The 19,356-nt window shown below is 35.6% G+C and overlaps 1 protein-coding gene across 2 annotated transcripts; it reads left to right on the forward strand.

The window, feature by feature from the left end:
- Positions 1 to 1,678: 1,678 nt before the first annotated feature.
- Positions 1,679 to 18,964, forward strand: LOC108202945 (uncharacterized). Of its 2 annotated transcripts, none has more exons than XM_017371586.2 (23): positions 1,679 to 1,957; positions 4,211 to 5,206; positions 5,933 to 6,048; positions 7,421 to 7,629; positions 7,778 to 7,897; positions 7,981 to 8,109; positions 8,230 to 8,355; positions 9,416 to 9,471; positions 9,610 to 9,709; positions 9,826 to 9,943; positions 10,285 to 10,494; positions 11,394 to 11,718; positions 12,226 to 12,319; positions 13,984 to 14,092; positions 14,215 to 14,483; positions 14,596 to 14,720; positions 15,253 to 15,487; positions 16,290 to 16,478; positions 16,564 to 16,847; positions 17,434 to 17,653; positions 17,734 to 17,973; positions 18,214 to 18,299; positions 18,493 to 18,964. In XM_017371586.2, the coding sequence occupies exons 2-23, from the start codon at positions 4,410 to 4,412 to the stop codon at positions 18,653 to 18,655; spliced, it is 4,320 nt and encodes a 1,439-aa protein (XP_017227075.1). In that variant the 5' UTR covers positions 1,679 to 1,957; positions 4,211 to 4,409; the 3' UTR covers positions 18,656 to 18,964. The 2 variants fall into 2 exon arrangements, with proteins under 2 accessions (XP_017227075.1, XP_017227083.1); XM_017371594.2 differs by having other exon boundaries at positions 1,679 to 1,920.
- Positions 18,965 to 19,356: the final 392 nt, after the last annotated feature.

The following is a 19,356-nucleotide window of genomic DNA, read 5'->3' on the forward strand; positions in this document are numbered from 1 at the left end:
CTTGTTTCATATTTAATATATATATATATATATATATATATGCATGTATAAATTAAAAATAAATATAATTTAAAATAAATTAGTTACTAAAGATTGAATCATTATTTTAATGATATAATATTGTATATGGTCATTAAGAAAGAAAAAAAATAGTATAAGTAGAATTTTAATGAAGTCATTGAAGTTAGCAGTTAAATTAGAATTTTACCTCGAGAGCAGGGTAACTTTTACAATTTTCAATGCCATTATTTTCAATGCAAGTATTTATTTCTATTAACATGATTATGATATTAGTATTTTTTTAGAATTTATATAACTTATTTAAGATAACATTTAAAAATTATTGAAGTGTATAATATTTTTTAATATTTTTTTCATTTACAATTTTTTAATCTTAAAAATAAAATTTACTTTTTTAGCTATTTTTTTTCATTTTGACTATACATATATATAAACCTACATAAAAAAAATGTGCCCCTGATATTTTAGGGCCCTGTTCCGTCGAACACTCTGCACACCCTCAGGCCCGGCTCTGTATGCCATCATATTACACACAATTAGAATAGGTGCACAAAAAATAGTAACAACAATGTGCAGCCATCAGTTTTATGGTTTCACCACATATAACTAGTATCAGGTTAATTTGATTTCTTTTTACTCATAATATAATATTAATTTGTGTGATTATAATTTTAGAAATATACAATGTCATCGCATCGACTGAGGTAGAAGTTTTTTTTTTTTAAAATAAGAATCCAGATGAGTTTAGTTTAAATTTATTTTTCACGAATTTTGGAAGTAAGAGTGAGATGTCAATTGTAAACATTTCAAATACAAAGAAGAAAGAGTAGAATACAGTAGAAACTCTTTAAATTAATACTCGGTAAATTAATAAACTCTCTAAAATAATAAATTTGTCCGGTCCCGACTTGGGCCAATGTAAAAAATTGTAAAACTCGTTAAAATAATAAGATAATAATTTTTTGGGAGATATCTTTATAATTTTTTGTCTCAAGAAAATCATAAATTAATAATTCATAGAAACTGAAAAAAAATATATTACACTCTATCGAAATATGATTCAATAGTTGTCTGTTTTTTTTCTTTTAGATTTCATCTTGTAAGATATGGTTTGAATAATCTAACATATTCATATAATTTATATATGCCAAACTTGCTTAAGAATACATTGAACACATTTATTTCTTTTTTTTTTTACATTTAATGTATAGTACTTCAAAAGTCATTATTTATATTCAATACATATAAACACAATAGTTACTAATTTATATTGAGTCTCAAGGTCGTTGCAATGTAATTCTAATAAGTATAAACTAATTTGCCTTTTTGTTTGGTATATTAATTTATATACAGTATGACTTTTTTTTGGTATGTACGGTATAATCAGTTAAAAACTCTTTAAATTAATAATTATTAATTTATCGATAAATTAATAACTCTCTAAATTAATAAATTTCTCCGGTCCCGACATTATTAATTTAATGAGTTTTTACTGTAGTTGCCAAAATTGAGTCGGCAACTAACCCTATATTAAAAAAAACGGTATCCGGGTCAAACTCACCCAAAAAAAAGATTTGTTAAAGCCAAGTACCCAACAGCGAAACAGACTTTAAAACAGCGCAGTGGAATCCAGCGAAGCAAACGTAAGACTCCGACGTTGTCCACTTCACTTCTCACTTCACCTAAACTATACTATTTCTTTCTCTTCTTACTTTCTCTTTTCATTCTTAAGCTTCACTCACGCCGATCTCTCTCTCTCTCTCTCTCTCTCTCTCTCTCTCTCCCGCCCTCTCTCTCCCTCTCTCCCATCTCTCTCTCCCTCCCTCCCTCTGTCTCTCTCCCTCTCTCCCATCTCTCTCTCCCTCTCTCTCTCTCTCTCTCCCTCTTTCTGCCTTACTCGTGAGTTCTCTCATCCTCTGTATCTCTCTGTATCACTGTATGTACCAGAACATCTATAATCATGTATCTCACTGTGTTTTTTTATTACATACACGTGTGTATCATGTGTTGTTTTTACATATTTATCATTTATTTATAATTAGCTTCTCGTGTTTGACAATATTTGAACCATCGATCTTCGGGTAAACAGAGCGAGAGTGATACTATTAGACTAAGAAGTCGTGGTAATGTGATCTTGTTGATGTGTACGGTATGAGAATTTGTATGATCATGTGAGAATTGAAGTTGTAGTGGCGAAATTGAGCTAGTGTTTATACACAGTCTTGTATGTGTTGAACAAACTTATGGAATTGTCTTTATTTGTGTTTGATTTATCTCGAGAAATTGTATGATGATAGGGAAGTAGCCAAACTTGTATTGACGGAATCGAGCTAGTTTTTGTTGTTTTTGATTGATTTTGTTTTGCGGGAATTTCTCAATGAAGTATTGTGCTGACTGCTGAATCAGAACCATGAAGGGGGGTGGGGTTGTTTTGAATAGGTTTAGATCTGTATAAAAAGGGTTTCGGTCCCAAATAACTAAATTTTGAGAGTTAATGCCCCAAATATCAAAATATCCGATAAATGGCCCTCACTAACAATTAGAGACGCATATGGTGTAGCGTTTTGGTTTTTTAAACAAAACGCTACATCGTGTAGCGTCTTAGATTTTTAATTTTTTTTTAAACAAGCTAAACGCGAATGAAAGTAACGTTTAAGGTTTCTGTAAGAATATAAAACGCTACTGGGAGTAGCGTTTAAATCTGGATTTGGGGTTAGCATTGCTTGGTTCTCGTGAGCCATGGGCTGGGCCGCATGGATCCATCAATTGAATTGACTCAAACGTCATACACCTTTATAACCTTTTCATTTTCATCTTATTTAATTAAACAAAAACGCCACATATGTTAGCGTTTCCTTATAATTAATTTATTTTATTAATTTATCTTAGGTCATAAACTCTCGGTCCTAAACTCTAACCGTCGGCCAATTTAATATACAGTACGAATTAATCATTCTACAACCCAAACTTAAACCCTAAATGTTAATGGTTGTAATCCGCCGGCGTCTCGGCTTCAGGGCCTTCGGCCATTCAGCCTCGCATAATTAGGGTTTAGGCTCGAGGGAGTAGGGCCTACCGGCCCTACACCCTCCATCCTAAACCCTAACCGTCGGCCAATTTAATATACAGTACGAATTAATCATTCTGCAACCCAAGCCTAAACCCTAAATGTTAACGGCTGTAAATTTATTTATTCCGCCGGCGTCTCGGCTTCAGGGCCTTCGGCCCTTCAGCCTCGCTTAATTAGGGTTTAGGCTCGAGGGAGTAGGGCCTACCGGCCCTACACCCTCAATCCTAAACCCTAACCGTCGGCCAATTTAATATACAGTACGAATTAATCATTCTGCAACCCAAACCTAAACCCTAAATGTTAACGGTTGTAAATTTATTTATTCCGCCGGCGTCTCGGCTTCAGGGCCTTCGGCCCTTCAGCCTCGCTTAATTAGGGTTTAGGCTCGAGGGAGTAGGGCCTACCGGCCCTACACCCTCAATCCTAAACCCTAACCGTCGGCCAATTTAATTTACGGTATGAATTAATCATTCTACAACCCAAATTTAAACACTAAATGCATAATAAAAATCTTTTAAAACGTTACTCAGTGTAGGGTCAGCTTTTTAAAAAGCTTAAAACGCTTCACGAAGAAGCGTTTTAAGATTTGGTGCAAGACGCTACATCACCTGCGTCTTCAATGGGTATTGAGGGCCTTTTTGATGGAAATTGTTATTGAGGGCATTAATGTTGTCAATCAGGAGATTTAAGGCCTTTTTTCGTATAAAAAATATATCTATTAGGTTAGTGGTTCTCAACATTTGTTCTTAATTTGTTTTGCACTAGAAGAATCTGAGTTCGTTTCGTGACTGAAGGTATAGTTAAATGTCTCATGTCTTAAAGTAGCAGAACAAAACATTGGTTTTTCGAATAGTGAAAGTATATTTAAGTTTGTAATTACCTCTCAAGGAGTTATATTTTTCTCTTTTTGTCTATTTTACTCGTATGAGTGTCCATCATATGATTCTCGCACTTCGATTCTGTACTGCATATAAAAACGGAGGATTTAGTTTGTGAATTTAGGAAAGCCATTTACTATAACCTACAAAACGTTTTGTTTCGTGGATGAAATAGGTAATTACTTTTTTTCTGGAAGTAATTATTTCAAGGTTACTTTACAGAAAATATTTTTATTCTCAGGTCTCGGTCAATAACAGTTGAGGATACACCGAAGATGGTTAAGTGCTGCTCCAACTGTAAGTGATAGTGCCAGTTTGGTCAATCCTACTATTGTACTGGACAGCCATTAGTAATGTGTTGGGGCATCATGCTAAGCCCCAGCTGAACTACAGAGATCGCCTTTGGTGCAGCTGAAAGAATTTAGTTTCTGTAAGCGGGTATGCATCCTGTTTGGACCATTAACAGGCTTTGTTGGTGTGTTTCGGCTGGATATTTTTTTCTGTTGGCTGTTTCACTTAGTTCAGCACAGTACGGAGGTATTCCCGCGGAATCACAATTTAATAATTCAGAAAGTCGATCATGGAAGTACTTATCCCCATCGAATGGCTCAGTATCTTGTGAAAGCTTGGAGGGTGTTGGATCCTTTGACACTACCTGTGTGCTGAATGCAGACCTGTATATAAATACTGACCTTTATGTGTTCGGTCATGGGAACCTTGAAATACTTCCTCGACTTTCAATTATTTGTCCTCTTGAAGGTTGTGTATTAAGTTTCAATTTATCTGGCAATATCAAAGTGGGTGAATATGCAGCTATTGTTGCCGGTTCAGTAATACTGTCAGCTGCGCGTCTGAGTTTTGGGCCCAATTCCCTTATAAACACAACATCTTTGGGTGGATCACCACCATCTCAGACTAGTGGTACACCTAGCAGTTATGAAGGAGCTGGTGGAGGACATGGTGGGCGAGGGGCTTCCTGTCTGAAAAGCAATCAAACAAAATATTGGGGTGGTGATGTTTATGCTTGGTCTTCTTTGTCCGAGCCATGGAGTTATGGTAGCAAGGGTGGTGGTACATCCGACACACATCAGTTTGGAGGAAGTGGCGGTGGACGAGTTAAGCTTGTTGTTAAAGAAATCCTATATTTAAATGGATCTGTGATGGCTGAAGGGGGTGATGGAGGATCTGAAGGTGGAGGAGGATCTGGTGGAAGCATTATAGTGCATGCTAAAAAACTGTGAGTATAATTCATTGTTGCTTGTGAACTTGCTTGCTTTCAGTGTGCTCTGTGTGTGTCTTTCAGGTCGGTTTTGTTGCTGGCACAACTGTTTTTTTATAGGCGAGACAAGGATATGTATATTATAGACTAGGAACATTCTTACATTGAACTAACAAACACCGAATTAGCAGTTGTAAATCATATTAGAACTTGTACAACAAATTTACTTTTCTTCAAAACCATGATATACAGAATTAATGCAACACCAATTTTCTCTTGTTAGAGCGATAAAGTTAATGTGTGTTCCCTCTAAATGAGATAGCCTTATCGACGTATGTATTTGGTTTCTTCTTGTTATTATTATGAATTATATTTTAGTTTTTTATCAGTTTAATATTATTATCTTTTCAAGATTATATAGTTTTGTAATTGCAAATGTATAATTCAGTGTATTATTAAAAACTAAAAACACAACATCAAAATATTATTATGTGTATTTAGACCAATGATATACCCCCTCACCAAAATCCCGGGGTTCGCCCCTATGTTTTAGTATGCACCAGCTAAATACAGGTTTTCTTTTTTCGCAATGGCAAATATTCAGTAGGTTCACTATACTTTCTTAGCTTGATTAATAAGGTCCAAAACTTAAAGTTAGTGATCACTTAGTCAATTGTATACCCGCAGTGTTACATGTAAAATAGTATGTACCTAATATATATGCATATTGCATTTGCTGGATAGGCAGGGATTTGGTACCATAAGTGCTTCTGGTGGGAGGGGATGGGCTGGAGGTGGAGGTGGGAGAATATCGGTCTATGGTTACAGCAATCAAGAAGCTGTAAAAGTCACTGTGCATGGTTCGTTTTAGTACAGCTTTTCCAATCTGTATTTTATATGGTTAATGTAACGTGGTAAACCCCTGTGGTAGTTATATTTCACTTAATGTGTTTATTTATCCGGTAGCATATATTTGCTTTTAAAAAAATTCTTATCCAAGGTTAAACTTAACAGATAATCATTAATTAAGGAAATCTTGCAGACCAAAAGATCTAAACGAAGTTATTTGATTTGGGCATATTCAAATGTAATGTAATAGTATGTATCAGGAAAGTCAAAATTCAGCAGTTTAGCATATTTGTTATCAGAACCTAGGTCTTCTTAAGGCTCATGATGTGTTTCATATATTAGGCCCGCAGTCTATATAATAACTGGAAAATTATATCTCATTGTAGTGTTCTGGTTTACATAATATTTTTCATGATTTACATGATATTTTCCATGCCCACCTACTAACAGTTTCATTTTGTTCTGAAAAAAATAGGAGTGCCACATATAGTGACTCTGTATCTAAATATTTACTGTAATTGTCTGTGAGATCTTAAAGGTGGAGGCTGGGGGTATAGTCTGGCGGTAAAGGTAACCTGACCTCAAGACAAAGTTCATGGGTTCCTCACTCCCCCGCTCCTATTAAATCTATATAAATTATGTATAACTATATAACATTGATATAAGGATTAAGGATTCAAAGTTAGGCACTCCCACTTAAGAAGGGGTTCAAATTATTTTTTATGCACTTTTGCTAAGTGGACTACGCAGTCATTAGGATCAACTATACCTATCGGCCACCGCCCTTATTTTCCTAGAAATTTTGAACTCCTTGTATACTAGATTTGAGCCAATTTTATGGATCTGTCTAAAGGGGGGTCTATATTTGAGTTATCCTCTCTCTCTCTCTCTCTCTCTCTCTCCCCCCCTCCCCCTCCCCCGCGCTCCCTCCCCCTCTCTCCCTCTCCCTCTCCCTTTCCCTCTCTTTCTCATGTGTTTTTTACCTACTGAACCTTAGAATCTTACATCTTTTACTTTTCCTTTCCTGAAGCACCGCCTTTTCTCTACACCTTCATTAGTAGCATCCTTCAGGTTTTTCAGTTTTCCAAAAGCACACAACTAAATCACTTTCAAGAAGAGGTGTTTTTATACCGTTTCAGAACTTCAAGAAACATTTTCTAAAATTTCAAATGATGGACTAATTTGGTCATATTTGTTTATTCACTGTCATCTATTTTGTAATGAATGAGAGAAGATTATAAAGTTCACATGCCATGGGCTAACTCACTCCTCGCTCTCCCTCCCTCCCTCCACAAATATACATATATGTATGCAACCCAAAAACACATATATGTTCGTATATGATTAGTTATATGATACAGGACCTTCTATATGTTGATGTAGGTGGATTGAGTCTAGGATGTCCATCGAATGGTGGTGCAGCAGGAACTTACTTTGATGCTTCTGTCCTGAGTCTGAGAGTTGGCAACGATAACATCACAACAGAAACAGACACTCCTTTGCTTGATTTTTCTACTAGTCCATTATGGTCAAATGTTTTTGTGGAGAACTATGCAAAAGCTTTGGTGCCATTGCTCTGGACCAGAGTTCAGGTTAGCAAGTCATATGTCCCTCCTTTCTTATTAAGTTCTTTTGGCTAAACTAAAAACATGCGGCTTCAGTTATTTTTATGTAGTTCTTTCTTTTGCAAGTGATTTCTTAAAAAGTAAAATATTAGTTAATTACTGATTAATTGGTTAGGTAAGAGGCCAAATCAGCCTGCTTTGTGGAGGCATCCTCATCTTTGGATTATCTGATTACCAAGTCTCTGAATTTGAGCTTGTTGCAGAAGAACTTTCAATGAGTGATTCCATTATAAAGGTACGACTCATGGTTAATGATTTACACACACATCATTTGCTCTAGGCTCTATGACTTCTAATATGAAGCATTTCCTGAATAAGGTATATGGTGAATTTCGAGTGGCTGTCAAAATGTTACTCATGTGGAATTCCAAAATCACAATCAATGATAGTGGGGATACAATTGATGCTTCCTCTGTCCTTGAAGTTAGAAACCTTGCTGTTTTAAGGGTACGACTGTAAATATCTCAGATGATACAACAATAGATTCTTACATCATTATTTGGATGCACGTATTTTACCAGCAACCATATCATGTGTTACATACTTACATTTCTCGATTTTTTTCAGGGAAATTCTGTTGTTAGTTCGAATTCAAACTTGGCTGTATATGGTCAAGGACTACTGTCACTTACTGGTCAGGGTGATGTTATCAAAGCGCAGCGTCTTTCTTTGTCACTGTTTTATAATGTCACTGTAAGATATCCTCATAATAGCATAATATTTAGCTTAAAGGTGGTAGTTTCCATGCTCTTTAATACCTTCATTTATGCGATATTAACATCTTTCACTCAGTATTGAGGCATTATCTACCATTTAGCCACCAATTGATTGCATCACATTGTGGATCAAATGTTAGTTGCACATCATTTGCCTTTGATTTTCGAAGTTCTAATCCTGCATATGTTTTATATGTACCTAAATTCTTCCTTGGTTGTTTTTGATTCTCTAACCCACCTATTTGCATGTTATTTATGTAATACTGCTAGTTCGTTACGTCACTGTCACAATATATAATTATATATCATTTGTGTGTCATACTTTGTACCTTTTCTTTCTGGAATTTATTGTTCTATATGTTCTATATGTACTTGCTGCTAAATCATTAGATTGCAAAATCACAGTAATGCCTTTTACATATTGTACTTGAGTCTTCTAGGTTTCATTCCTCTGAAAATTTTAAATATACTTTTTCACTAGTAATTCATATGATTGCAGTATCAAACTATATGAACTGTATTCCTGTGTTGGCTGTTTGAATCTCTAGTTCATCTTCATGTTCTATATGTTCCCAGATGAGTTGTCATTCTGTAGTAATTTATCCTTTGTCAACCTAGGAATTTGTGTCACTGTGCTAGTTCGGTATCTCTAAGGTTAGCTGATATTTTTCAAGCACATTTTGCAGCAGCCCGCCGTCCTAATTCCAGACCATGTTTAATTTTCTCATTGGGATCCTGTTTAAAATAAGTTTGTGTACCAAGTTATGTAACACTCAGAATTTTAACCGTCTACTGAAAACTTGTGGATGTTAATTTTTGAAGATTAATCGTTTCTCTGATAGTGGATTTACCTCTCAGTACAGTTATTTGTTGCGGCATTCAAGATGTACTTCCCTGATGTAACCTGTTAAAGCTTAAAGAATAGCAGAACATCTTTTTCGCATAAATGCTTCTCTTTTTTATTTTATGTATGTGTGGTGTGTGTGTGTGTGTACATGATCTAGGTTTAGATGAGTAATAAAATCTGAACTTCACAGATTGGCCCAGGTTCTTTACTTCAAGCCCCATTGGATGATGAAAACAGTAAGATTGAGTGAGTATAAAATCTTAGTTCCTATCTTTCTCTGTTGTTTTGACTACATAATATGTTGAAATATGGTAATATTTTTTTTATAAATCACTAATCAATAGTATAGCATATTCGAACTAAACATTATTCTTTCTGGTGTAGAGTAACCAAATCACATTGTGGGAGTCAGTCATGTCCGAAGGATCTGATAACTCCACCAGATGATTGTCATCTTAATTATACACCCTCATTTTCACTGCAAGTAAGTGCATGATACTTTTCGCATGGATCTGTTTTTATGTATTTATAAACCTTCTCTACGACTTCTATTTATATTTACAAAGACATGTAACATTTAAGTATCTCAACTCCTTGTAGATTTGCCGTGTTGAAGACATACTTGTATATGGCATCATAAAGGGAAGTATAATCCACATTCACCGTGCAGCAACTGTCATTGTGGACAATGATGGTACAATCACTGCATCAGAATTAGGTAAGAATGAGGTATATATATTTTTTTTAAGGTAGATATGTGATGTTAAATTAAAGGTGAATAATTCTGCACAAACAAGTGACTATCTTACCATGTTTTTTTTGAGGGCGGGAATGCGGTTCTGTATTTTCTGCCTCAACAACTTTTGTATTTGTACCCTCTTCCCAATAAGGACCTGCTTTTCTCACCATATTTTGTTCATTTTTAAAATTTGTGATTGACTCAACACTTGGGGCAATCAATACATGATGAATTAACGAATCTACAGTTATTAAGGTCCTGCTTCTGGCAGCTATCAGTAGTGTTACAGTGCTTCTGGCTTAATATGAATGATCTTCCAGGTTGCAGAAACGGTATTGGAAAGGGAAATTATTTAAATGGAGCTAGTGGTGGTGCTGGTCACGGGGGAAGGGGTGGTTCTGGAATTTACAACGGAAAGATGAGTGGAGGAGGTGATACATATGGCAGCCCTAATCTGCCTTGTGAGTTGGGAAGTGGGAGTGAAGGTCCTCATGCATCTTATGGCCATGTTGCAGGAGGGGGAATGATTGGTAAAAACTTTACTGCAAAATCTCATAAGCACGAGAAACATACTTGTTTAATAAAATTTATTTATGTGTTCTTGATGTATCAGACTCAAAGTAGTCGAGGTTTTCATCCCCCCCTCCCTTTATAATTTCAGATGTTAAAAATTAACCTGATCAGTCAAAACTCTTTTGTAATTATTATAAAATTTTCGAGTCCATGCATCTGATGTGGTAGCAACGTGTATTACATGTATGCTAGTTAACAAGTGGTTGACTGTAAGTGATCTACACCTTGCTTACCCAAGGATGGTCACAGCATGATACTTTCTTCATTTGAGTGATTGTGGCCTGTTATGTGTAACTGGAGAAAGTTAGGACTCTGTCTTCCTTTTCTTCTTCTAAAGGGTTGATTGCTCTTGAACTCTATTGTAAGACTCGTGGTCAATTGGAATGAGATGCTTCAACGAGTCATTCTTGCATATACACCAGATGAGCGTTTTTCCATGGCAATTTAACATAAAATGCCTGTATGCAACATGTCATCCTTGCAAATATACACTAGATGAGCGTTTTTCCATGGCAATTTAATGTAAAATGCCTATATCTTTAGTCTTTACTTGTTGAAATGAATAAAGTGTCTAATTATATTTCTTTGTGCCAAGATATATAAGTGAGGTTACATCACCATGTGCATAAGCAAAGGTATAAAACCATGGCTTATAGGAGATCATTTTATAACATTTGTACCAGTTAAGTAATTTATTCTGTTAACAAAGTTCAATATCAGATGTCACTAATATCGTTAATAGTATATTGAGGATGCTATTTCATCTGTTTACCAAGTTTTTTTTTCCTAACACGACTACACAAAAATATGTTCTTAAATCACTGTTTCGTTGTGATGCTTCTTTCATATACTTCAGTGATTGGATCTGGTCAGTGGCCACTTTCCAAGCTTTACATATCTGGATCTATGAGGGCTGATGGTCAAAGCTATGATAAAGCAGTGGAGAATATCAATGGCAGCACAGTCGGCGGACTTGGTGGAGGTTCTGGTGGAACAATTCTTCTCTTCTTGCAGGCACTTGCCCTTGTGCAGGACTCTCATCTTTCTGTTGCTGGGGGGCATGGTGTCCCTTTTGGCGGTGGTGGGGGAGGTGGAGGAAGAGTTCATTTTCACTGGTCCAACATAGATGTTGGTGATGAATATGTTCCTATTGCAACAATAAATGGCACCATCTCCAGTAGGTATGCTAACAATCAGGATGCCTTCAATAATTTCTGCCTATTGATTTCTGTTTTTTATTTTTACTTTTTAGGTTTATTACTTATTTATAATTTTAACTGACTAAATGTGTTCAGTTTATTATATTTTTGTAACTCAATCAATTCCGTGCATTTTTTTAATACTTTGATTAATTTATTTCTTCATAGAAAAACCTTCTGCAAACATATATAGAAAAAAGATACTAAAGTCCCAGACTCTTTTCTTAGTGTGAATGGTTGTGTATATTAAAATGAAAGGTGAATACTATAGCGGAAAAGTTAGCATAAACCTTTAATTAGCTTTCAGCAAATGCAAAAGTTTGTATTGTTGTAATATAACTGTAAATATTTTCATAGTTTCACGTTTCAAGTCAATGTGCTTCATCTAGATGTAGTTGACAACTCTATCTATTTCCAACTTACAGTTAACAACTTCAGAATATTATAACATCTATTAACTTATATACATATATATATGGATATGTACAGAGGTGGAACAGGAGATAGTGGCGGTCTTCCAGGCGAGGAAGGAACTGTTACAGGGAAGAAGTGCCCTAAAGGCCTATATGGAACATATTGTACGGTATGTCTATGTTAGAGATTTACATTGTCGCATAGCTGTGGATTGCTTTAGTATCCACTTTTGGGATGTTCTAGCAGTAGCTACCATTAGTTTACTGCACTTTTTAGCTTATTTCAAAGTTTGGATGTTTGTTTATTATATTATCTACTTAGAATATCCTGCTTTGTGTGTATTCCCTTCATTTCATGCAACAACAGTGGACCAATTACCATTTACTGTGAATCAGGACTATCGTTTTCCCATATTACTATATTAGGATCTCACATTAAAGGTTAGCAAGAAATGTGGTCTTTCTGTTTATGTTTCCGTGTATCTTCTTAGATATGAATAGTTTTTTTTTTTTTTGTGTGTGACTAATATGGCTTATAGCCTTACAATCGAGTATCCGTTCTTAGAAATTCTCGAGGTGAGCCAGAGCCGAACCCGGGACCTGGGCCAACAGAGGATAAACTCTTCAGCAGTAGAATTACCCGCAACTTTTTGATAACTTTGTTGATGGTTTACAAATGTAAAAACGAAATATCCAGTGGCTTAATGTTTTTTAAGTTTTTATTTAGAAAAAAAGGTTGTGCACATTAAGTTAATATGGTAAAGTACATGTTAAATTTTCTGAAAAACAATGCAAAATGTTTGGTAGCATACAGCTTATTAATTATGAGTGAATAAAATTTAGGTTTTGACGGGGGGACAAGAAAAATGGGACGGATGGAGTAATTGAAAGGTAGAAAATTTGTTAAAAGAGTTCCGTTACTGGATTTAGTTTCTTATGATGTCTCTGACAGTTTGCAGAACTGAAATATAATTTGTTGCAAACCTTTATCTTCTCCCGAATTTGCAATTGATAAAATAGGCAGGTGATATTGATGAATGACAACTGACTGTTGTTTATGTAGCTTCAGTTTCTGGAAAAAATGACTAGCACTGCGCTAAAAATTGAGTAACAAGTTCACTAGACAAATTATATCAGAATTACATCACAAGATTCGAGGGAAGGTACACTACATTAAAACTTAGGGGACCGTCTTATTCCTTCCAAACCTTTGACTGGGGAGGAACATTAGTCCAAAAAACAAAGTAAATCAGAACTGACCTTTTTCTTGCTTTGCTAATCTAAGTGAACTCACTTTCAACAATTGGTAACAAAGTAAACCAGACATAAATAACTTTGGGAATGAGATCATCTCAGAACAGCCAAGTGATGCACAATCTTACGAGACCATCGCACTACATAAGTAGGTCTGTATATAGTGATTTTGCACCGTTCCCATGTTTTCTGTGAACAGTGAAATACTGAAGAGATTATCAAGTAAATGTTAGGCAAGAGAAGCAGCTAGATGTCGTTTATGGATCCAGTGTCAGTATTTTGTAAGCTCTTATCTAAGGTGTCATCTTATAGATATAACTTATAAGATATTGTAGATTGTCATACACCTCTGCTTGATCATGTATATGGGAGCCTTAAACTAACCTGTCCCTGCCAGTGCCTTCCTTTATCTTGAGGCTCATTAACATGACACTACTACAGCACCAGTCTGCTTCTTGATCCTTCTTGATTTAAAACCTTGCATTTTTTTAATCTTACCTTCTGCTAAGTGCACAGACTGTTTGATGAGATTGTTAATTGCAGAATCTTTGATGTATTTCCTGATGCAATGCATTTTCAGGAGTGTCCTGTTGGCACCTACAAAGATGTTGAAGGTTCAGATGCAAGTCTTTGCACCCCATGTTCCGTTGAGTACCTTCCAAGTCGTGCATCGTTTGTATATGTTCGAGGTATGTTTGTACTTCAAGTCTGAACAGTTTGTGTTATAGTAAGTTGTCTGTTGACTTTGTTCATCAGTGGGATAAATATTAGCTTGATATAATGATCTCACCATCATAGCACAATTTTTTAGGGGGAGGAACTCAATCATTATGTCCCTATAGATGTATATCTGACAAGTACAGGATGCCCAACTGCTATAAGCCTTTCGAGGAGCTCATTTATACATTTGGAGGACCATGGTCCTTTGCACTTCTTTTGTCAAGTGTTGTGGTGTTCCTTGCTCTTTCTCTGAGTACCGTGAGAGTCAAATTAGTTGGATCCAGCTCTTCGTATGACAATGCCAATTCCGTTGAACGGCTCAGTTATAACCATTTCCCTCATCTTCTTTCCCTGTCAGAGGTATCTGAGGGCTATTATTTTATTTTTTTGCTCCCCGTATCTTTCCAGTTGTGTCAAACTACTGGCTAATTTATGACTGACCCCTGTTTCCAATTCTGCTATACTTGATCAGGTCCAGGGAACCCGTGCTGATGAAACTCAGACTCATGTTCACAGGATGTATTTTATGGGTCCAAATACATTCAGAGAACCATGGCATCTTCCTTATTCACCTCCCAGTTCTGTTATTGATATTGTGTAAGAGTGACTTTTTTATCTTGTGGCACAATTTTTTAATTTTTTCCGTGCCTTTTTCTTTCTTTTTTGCATGAATTTTTTTACTCATTTTTCTGGATAAAAAAGAGAGTTTTATTTGATAAGTGATAATTTCAGTACAATTGTGCGAATAAAAAAAGATTAACAAAGAGAGCCCACAAAAAAATGCTCTCGCAGTTGTATGAGTTTTTCTCTTGGCGTAGCTTGCAATTTATAAATATGGAATTATTCCTACTCGCAGGTGGACATAATTCCTCTCAATTATTCTATGGTGCAGAGGATTTGGCTACAATTTAGAGAGCTACTTGCTTTTTAATGAAAAAAAGTTCAAAAGACTTTTTATGTGCAAACTGATATTTGGTCGTCCGACCTTTATAAATATCTTATTCATGCTGAAAGTCTTGTTTGAAACAATCAAAAAGTAAATCAAGTACAATATGAATATCAGCTTCTTGCTGTCTAATTAGGAGGATATATATCTAAATAATAAAATGCAACGTATGTTGAGATGCAGGTATGAAGATTCTTTTAACAGATTCATTGATGAGATTAATTCATTTGCTGCATATAATTGGTGGGAAGGATCAGTTCACAGCATTCTTACAGTGCTTGCATATCCTTGTGCTTGGTCCTGGAAACAGTGGCGTAGGCGTAATAAAGTCCAGTTCCTTGAGGAATATGTCAAGTCTGAGTATGATCATTCTTGTTTACGGTCCTGCAGATCAAGAGCACTATACAAAGGAATGAAGGTTTAACTTCTATAAATATTTACTGTAAAAATTACCTTCCTCTTCATTTTTTTAAAAAGTCAACTGTTCTTGCACTTTAATTTGGCTAGCTGGTAATCCATCATCATGATTGAAGGCTTTCATGTACTAATCTTATCGTGCTTTATAAATAGTGATGTTGCGGTCTTTTGAAGTCAAAGGTAGAAGTCTAGATTCCAGATATTGGCAAGAAAGTGTAGTTCAGGGCCTTTCTTTTTATGGCATAATCCTGCTTTTGTTAAACCCTTATTTAAATATAATATATTTCAGTTGTGACTAGAAATATGTGTAACTTTTTTGTGTAGGATTCATTTTTTAAAAAGATGAGATAAATGCAGAATAAGAAAGCTTGAGAAAGAATTTTTAGCCTGTCACGTCCTTTTTTTACCTCCAAAAATATTACTGTTTATATAATCTAAAATGCATCTTCCAAAACAGTCTAGATTAAGATTAAAAATTGTTAAGTAACAATCTCTTCAAAAACCTTAAGGTGTTAGAGGAATGTCTTGAATGGATTATATATATTTAACACTCCCGGGCTCTGATGCCATTTTAAGCAACCAGCTCATCTGAAACCTTTAGTTGTTATAGGAATACCTTAGATAGATCATATATTATTTAACAAGAATAAACATAACTCATCTAAAACCTCATGGTGTTGGAGGAAAACCTTAAATGGATCAGATATTATTTAACAAAAATAGAGACTGTTTTAGTTCTGACACTCTTAAGGATGCATTTTGACAGTTATGATTTTTATATCTATGAATGGTAAATATTGCAGCTTGGGGCAACTCCAGACTTCATGGTTGCATATATTGATTTTTTCCTTGGTGGTGATGAGAAGCGCCGAGACATGGTAACAATTATACAGAAGAGATTCCCAATGTGTATTATATTTGGAGGAGATGGAAGCTATATGTCACCCTACACTCTGCACAGCGATGCACTTCTTACAAATCTTCTTGCACAGGTATCTCAAACTCTCGACAACCTTGGCAGATCATTTACCTAAAAAAAGAATCTGAAGTAATGAACTATATTTTATTTCTTCCCAGCACGTCCCACCATCTGTGTGGAATCGCTTTGTGGCTGGTCTAAATGCGCAGTTGAGAACTGTGAGACGCGGGTGGATCCACTCTGCTCTAATACATGTAATTAATTGGATACAAAGCCATGGAAATTCCCAGCTTGAGTTTCACGGGGTTAAAATTGAGCTTGGATGGTTCCAGGCCACTGCCAGTGGTTACTACCAGCTGGGAATCTTGGTGGTAGTTGGTGACTATTCTCCCCATAGTCTCCACCAATCTGATTTCCTAGAATGCAGCGAGGACTGCCCAAGGTATGTCTGGGCAACGAAATGAAAAAGGTCATAAAGAACAACAATAATTTTATGCACACCAAAAATATCTTAGCAGGGCTATATATGTTTGAGACATTTGCCAGCTAAAAAAACCAGGCATGAAGTTATGACTTATATATTTATTTAATCTCTTCTAACATGTGGTATGGGTGTATGACAATTAAACCGAAGGTGTTTGAGACTCTCTGCTCGTGCAGAGGAAAGGACAGATGGTTATACCCTTATAAAATAGTTTCTGTTAGTACGATTTTCTATATATTTAATAAAGCATCAGCTTTCTTTTTTATATTGTAGTTAAAGCATTGCCTATTGTAATTTTCGGCTTATGGAGTTATGTTACATGTGCTTTTAATAACTTTAGGATGTGTTAGTGCTGGAATTTAGTTGTATTGTAAAAGTGGGCAACCTTTTTTCTTCCTGGAGTGAAAGTGGAAAACTTTGAAGAGTACCTGTGCATTTACAGAGTAGATGTATAATATTTAGTCCATGCAGCTTGGATTGTAGTTGCCAATTTTGATTGTTTAAATTCTGTAGAGCTGATTGAAGCAATTTGTTTTCTTCTTAGCCCATCATCGCAGAAAGTTGCGCCTTTTGTACAAAAAAGCTTTCTGCAGCCACAGGCGAGTCAGTTGTATACGAATCATGCACTATGTCGGAAAAAAATTACTGGTGGCACTAACGGAGGACTCATAAATGATGCTACCTTAAAATCATTAGATGTCAGAAAGGATTTTCTTTTTCCGCTATCTTTGCTGTTTCACAACACCAGACCTGTGGGTCGGCAGGTATTAAGATCTGTACAACATGCAAGTAAATAATATATGTCATCATTTTTTAATTTGTGCACTTGTACTCCATGTTTCAGGACACCCTGCAGCTGCTGATTTCTATCATTCTTCTGGGAGACATTTTTGTTACCCTTCTCTTATTGCTTCAGTCGTTTTGGATTTCTCTTGCCACATTTCTTGCTATTCTGCTTGTTCTTCCTTTATCGTTGCTCTTCCCGTTCCCTGCTGGCTTAAGTGCCTTACTCAGTAAAGGTCCTAGGAGAGCATCACTTGCTCGTGTCTATGCTTTGTGGAATGCTACTTCTCTGTCAAACATTGTAAGGTTACACAATACTGAGTTGACTTGCTCAATGTTAGCTTCAAACACTTGATAAATGATACTACTAGAGTGTTGACATTTGATTTTTTTGTGTTGGAAGTAATTGAAAATTCAACTAGAGGCTTACAAAATCATATTCTGCTGCAGTGAACTTGAAAAGAAATTTTGTAGCTCCTCGATGATTGTATGAACACGTCAAATGACTACTTTTTGATCAAATATTATTTGTGCATGGCAGGTAGTGGCTTTTGTTTGCGGCCTAATTCAATATGGAATTTCCTCATCGCAACCACCCGAGGAGGCAGACATGTGGAATTCTATGAGGTGAGACTATTGATTTTTGCACTGCATACTGAGAGAGTTAATAGATTGCGCCAACATTTACGCTCAAGTCGTAAACTTGTCCAAAAGAATATAGCGATGTACAATTTAGCGTTTCCTAGTTTAGTTTTGGCCTCTTTTAGATGTTGAATATGCATCTTAAATTATTTACTTTAATTGTTTATTATACAAACAGTGGGGAAGATGAGAAATGGTGGCTATTACCTGCAACTCTCATGCTATTTAAGTTGATCCAAGCTCGACTCACCGACTGGCACATAGCGAACCTAGAAGTACAAGATTTTTCCCTCTACTGTCCGGATCCTGATGCTTTCTGGGCCTACGAACCAACTTTGTAATCGAGTAGTTCAGGCATTCATAGGAGGTACCGTGTTTGTGAGTGTGTGGCAGCCGCGCCTTGAAGAGGCAAGGCGTGCGTTTTGCCTTGTACATATGTCGAAATCTGTATAGAGCTTTGGTATAGCTGTGCAGTTTTGGTTTGTTTAGATGTTAGTGAGGCCTTTGAATGATTGTAGATTGGATGTCACGTGTAGATAGAAAGTTTGACAGTGTAGATAGAGTATTTCTTAGCAGAAACATGAGTTGGATAAATTAACCTACAGATTCTTATATGTAGCTTAATACCAATTGCACTGTCTTGAGTTCCACCGCAAAGGCGCAAGCTGATATCATTTGAAATATTTCAGGTGGAATCACAAGTTTTTTAAAAAAAAAGGAGATGGCCAACAGTGCTGGTTTTCTGTTTTTTTTTCATAAAAAGGGAAGAATTCATAAGTACCGAAATAATCCTAAACTGTCAAATTTTTAAAAAAAAATGATTTAAGACAACTATTTGTGTTGTTTTCGGATTGTTTAACACATAAAATAGATTTTTTAGTTAAAAATATTACAATAACATTTTGTTAATTGGTGTTGGTACTCATTATTATAATTTCAAATTTTAATGTTTCAAATAGCATAATTCTGAAATATAGTCACAAATATCAGAAGTAGTCTTGAATAATTCTAATTTCTCCTAATGTTAATATCATGTAACATT

The sequence above is a fragment of the Daucus carota genome, chromosome 1 (assembly GCF_001625215.2).
Source record: "Daucus carota subsp. sativus chromosome 1, DH1 v3.0, whole genome shotgun sequence".
Classification (NCBI taxonomy): domain Eukaryota; kingdom Viridiplantae; phylum Streptophyta; class Magnoliopsida; order Apiales; family Apiaceae; genus Daucus; species Daucus carota.

Bases quoted from the DNA above. Each gene is read 5' to 3' on its own strand.
- LOC108202945 (XM_017371586.2), top strand. From the start codon at position 4,410: ATGCATCCTGTTTGGACCATTAACAGGCTTTGTTGGTGTGTTTCGGCT. The intron at 12,320-13,983 runs GTATGTCTATGT...ATGCATTTTCAG, and splicing joins TATATGGAACATATTGTACG to GAGTGTCCTGTTGGCACCTA. The intron at 17,974-18,213 runs GTAAGGTTACAC...TGTGCATGGCAG, and splicing joins CTACTTCTCTGTCAAACATT to GTAGTGGCTTTTGTTTGCGG.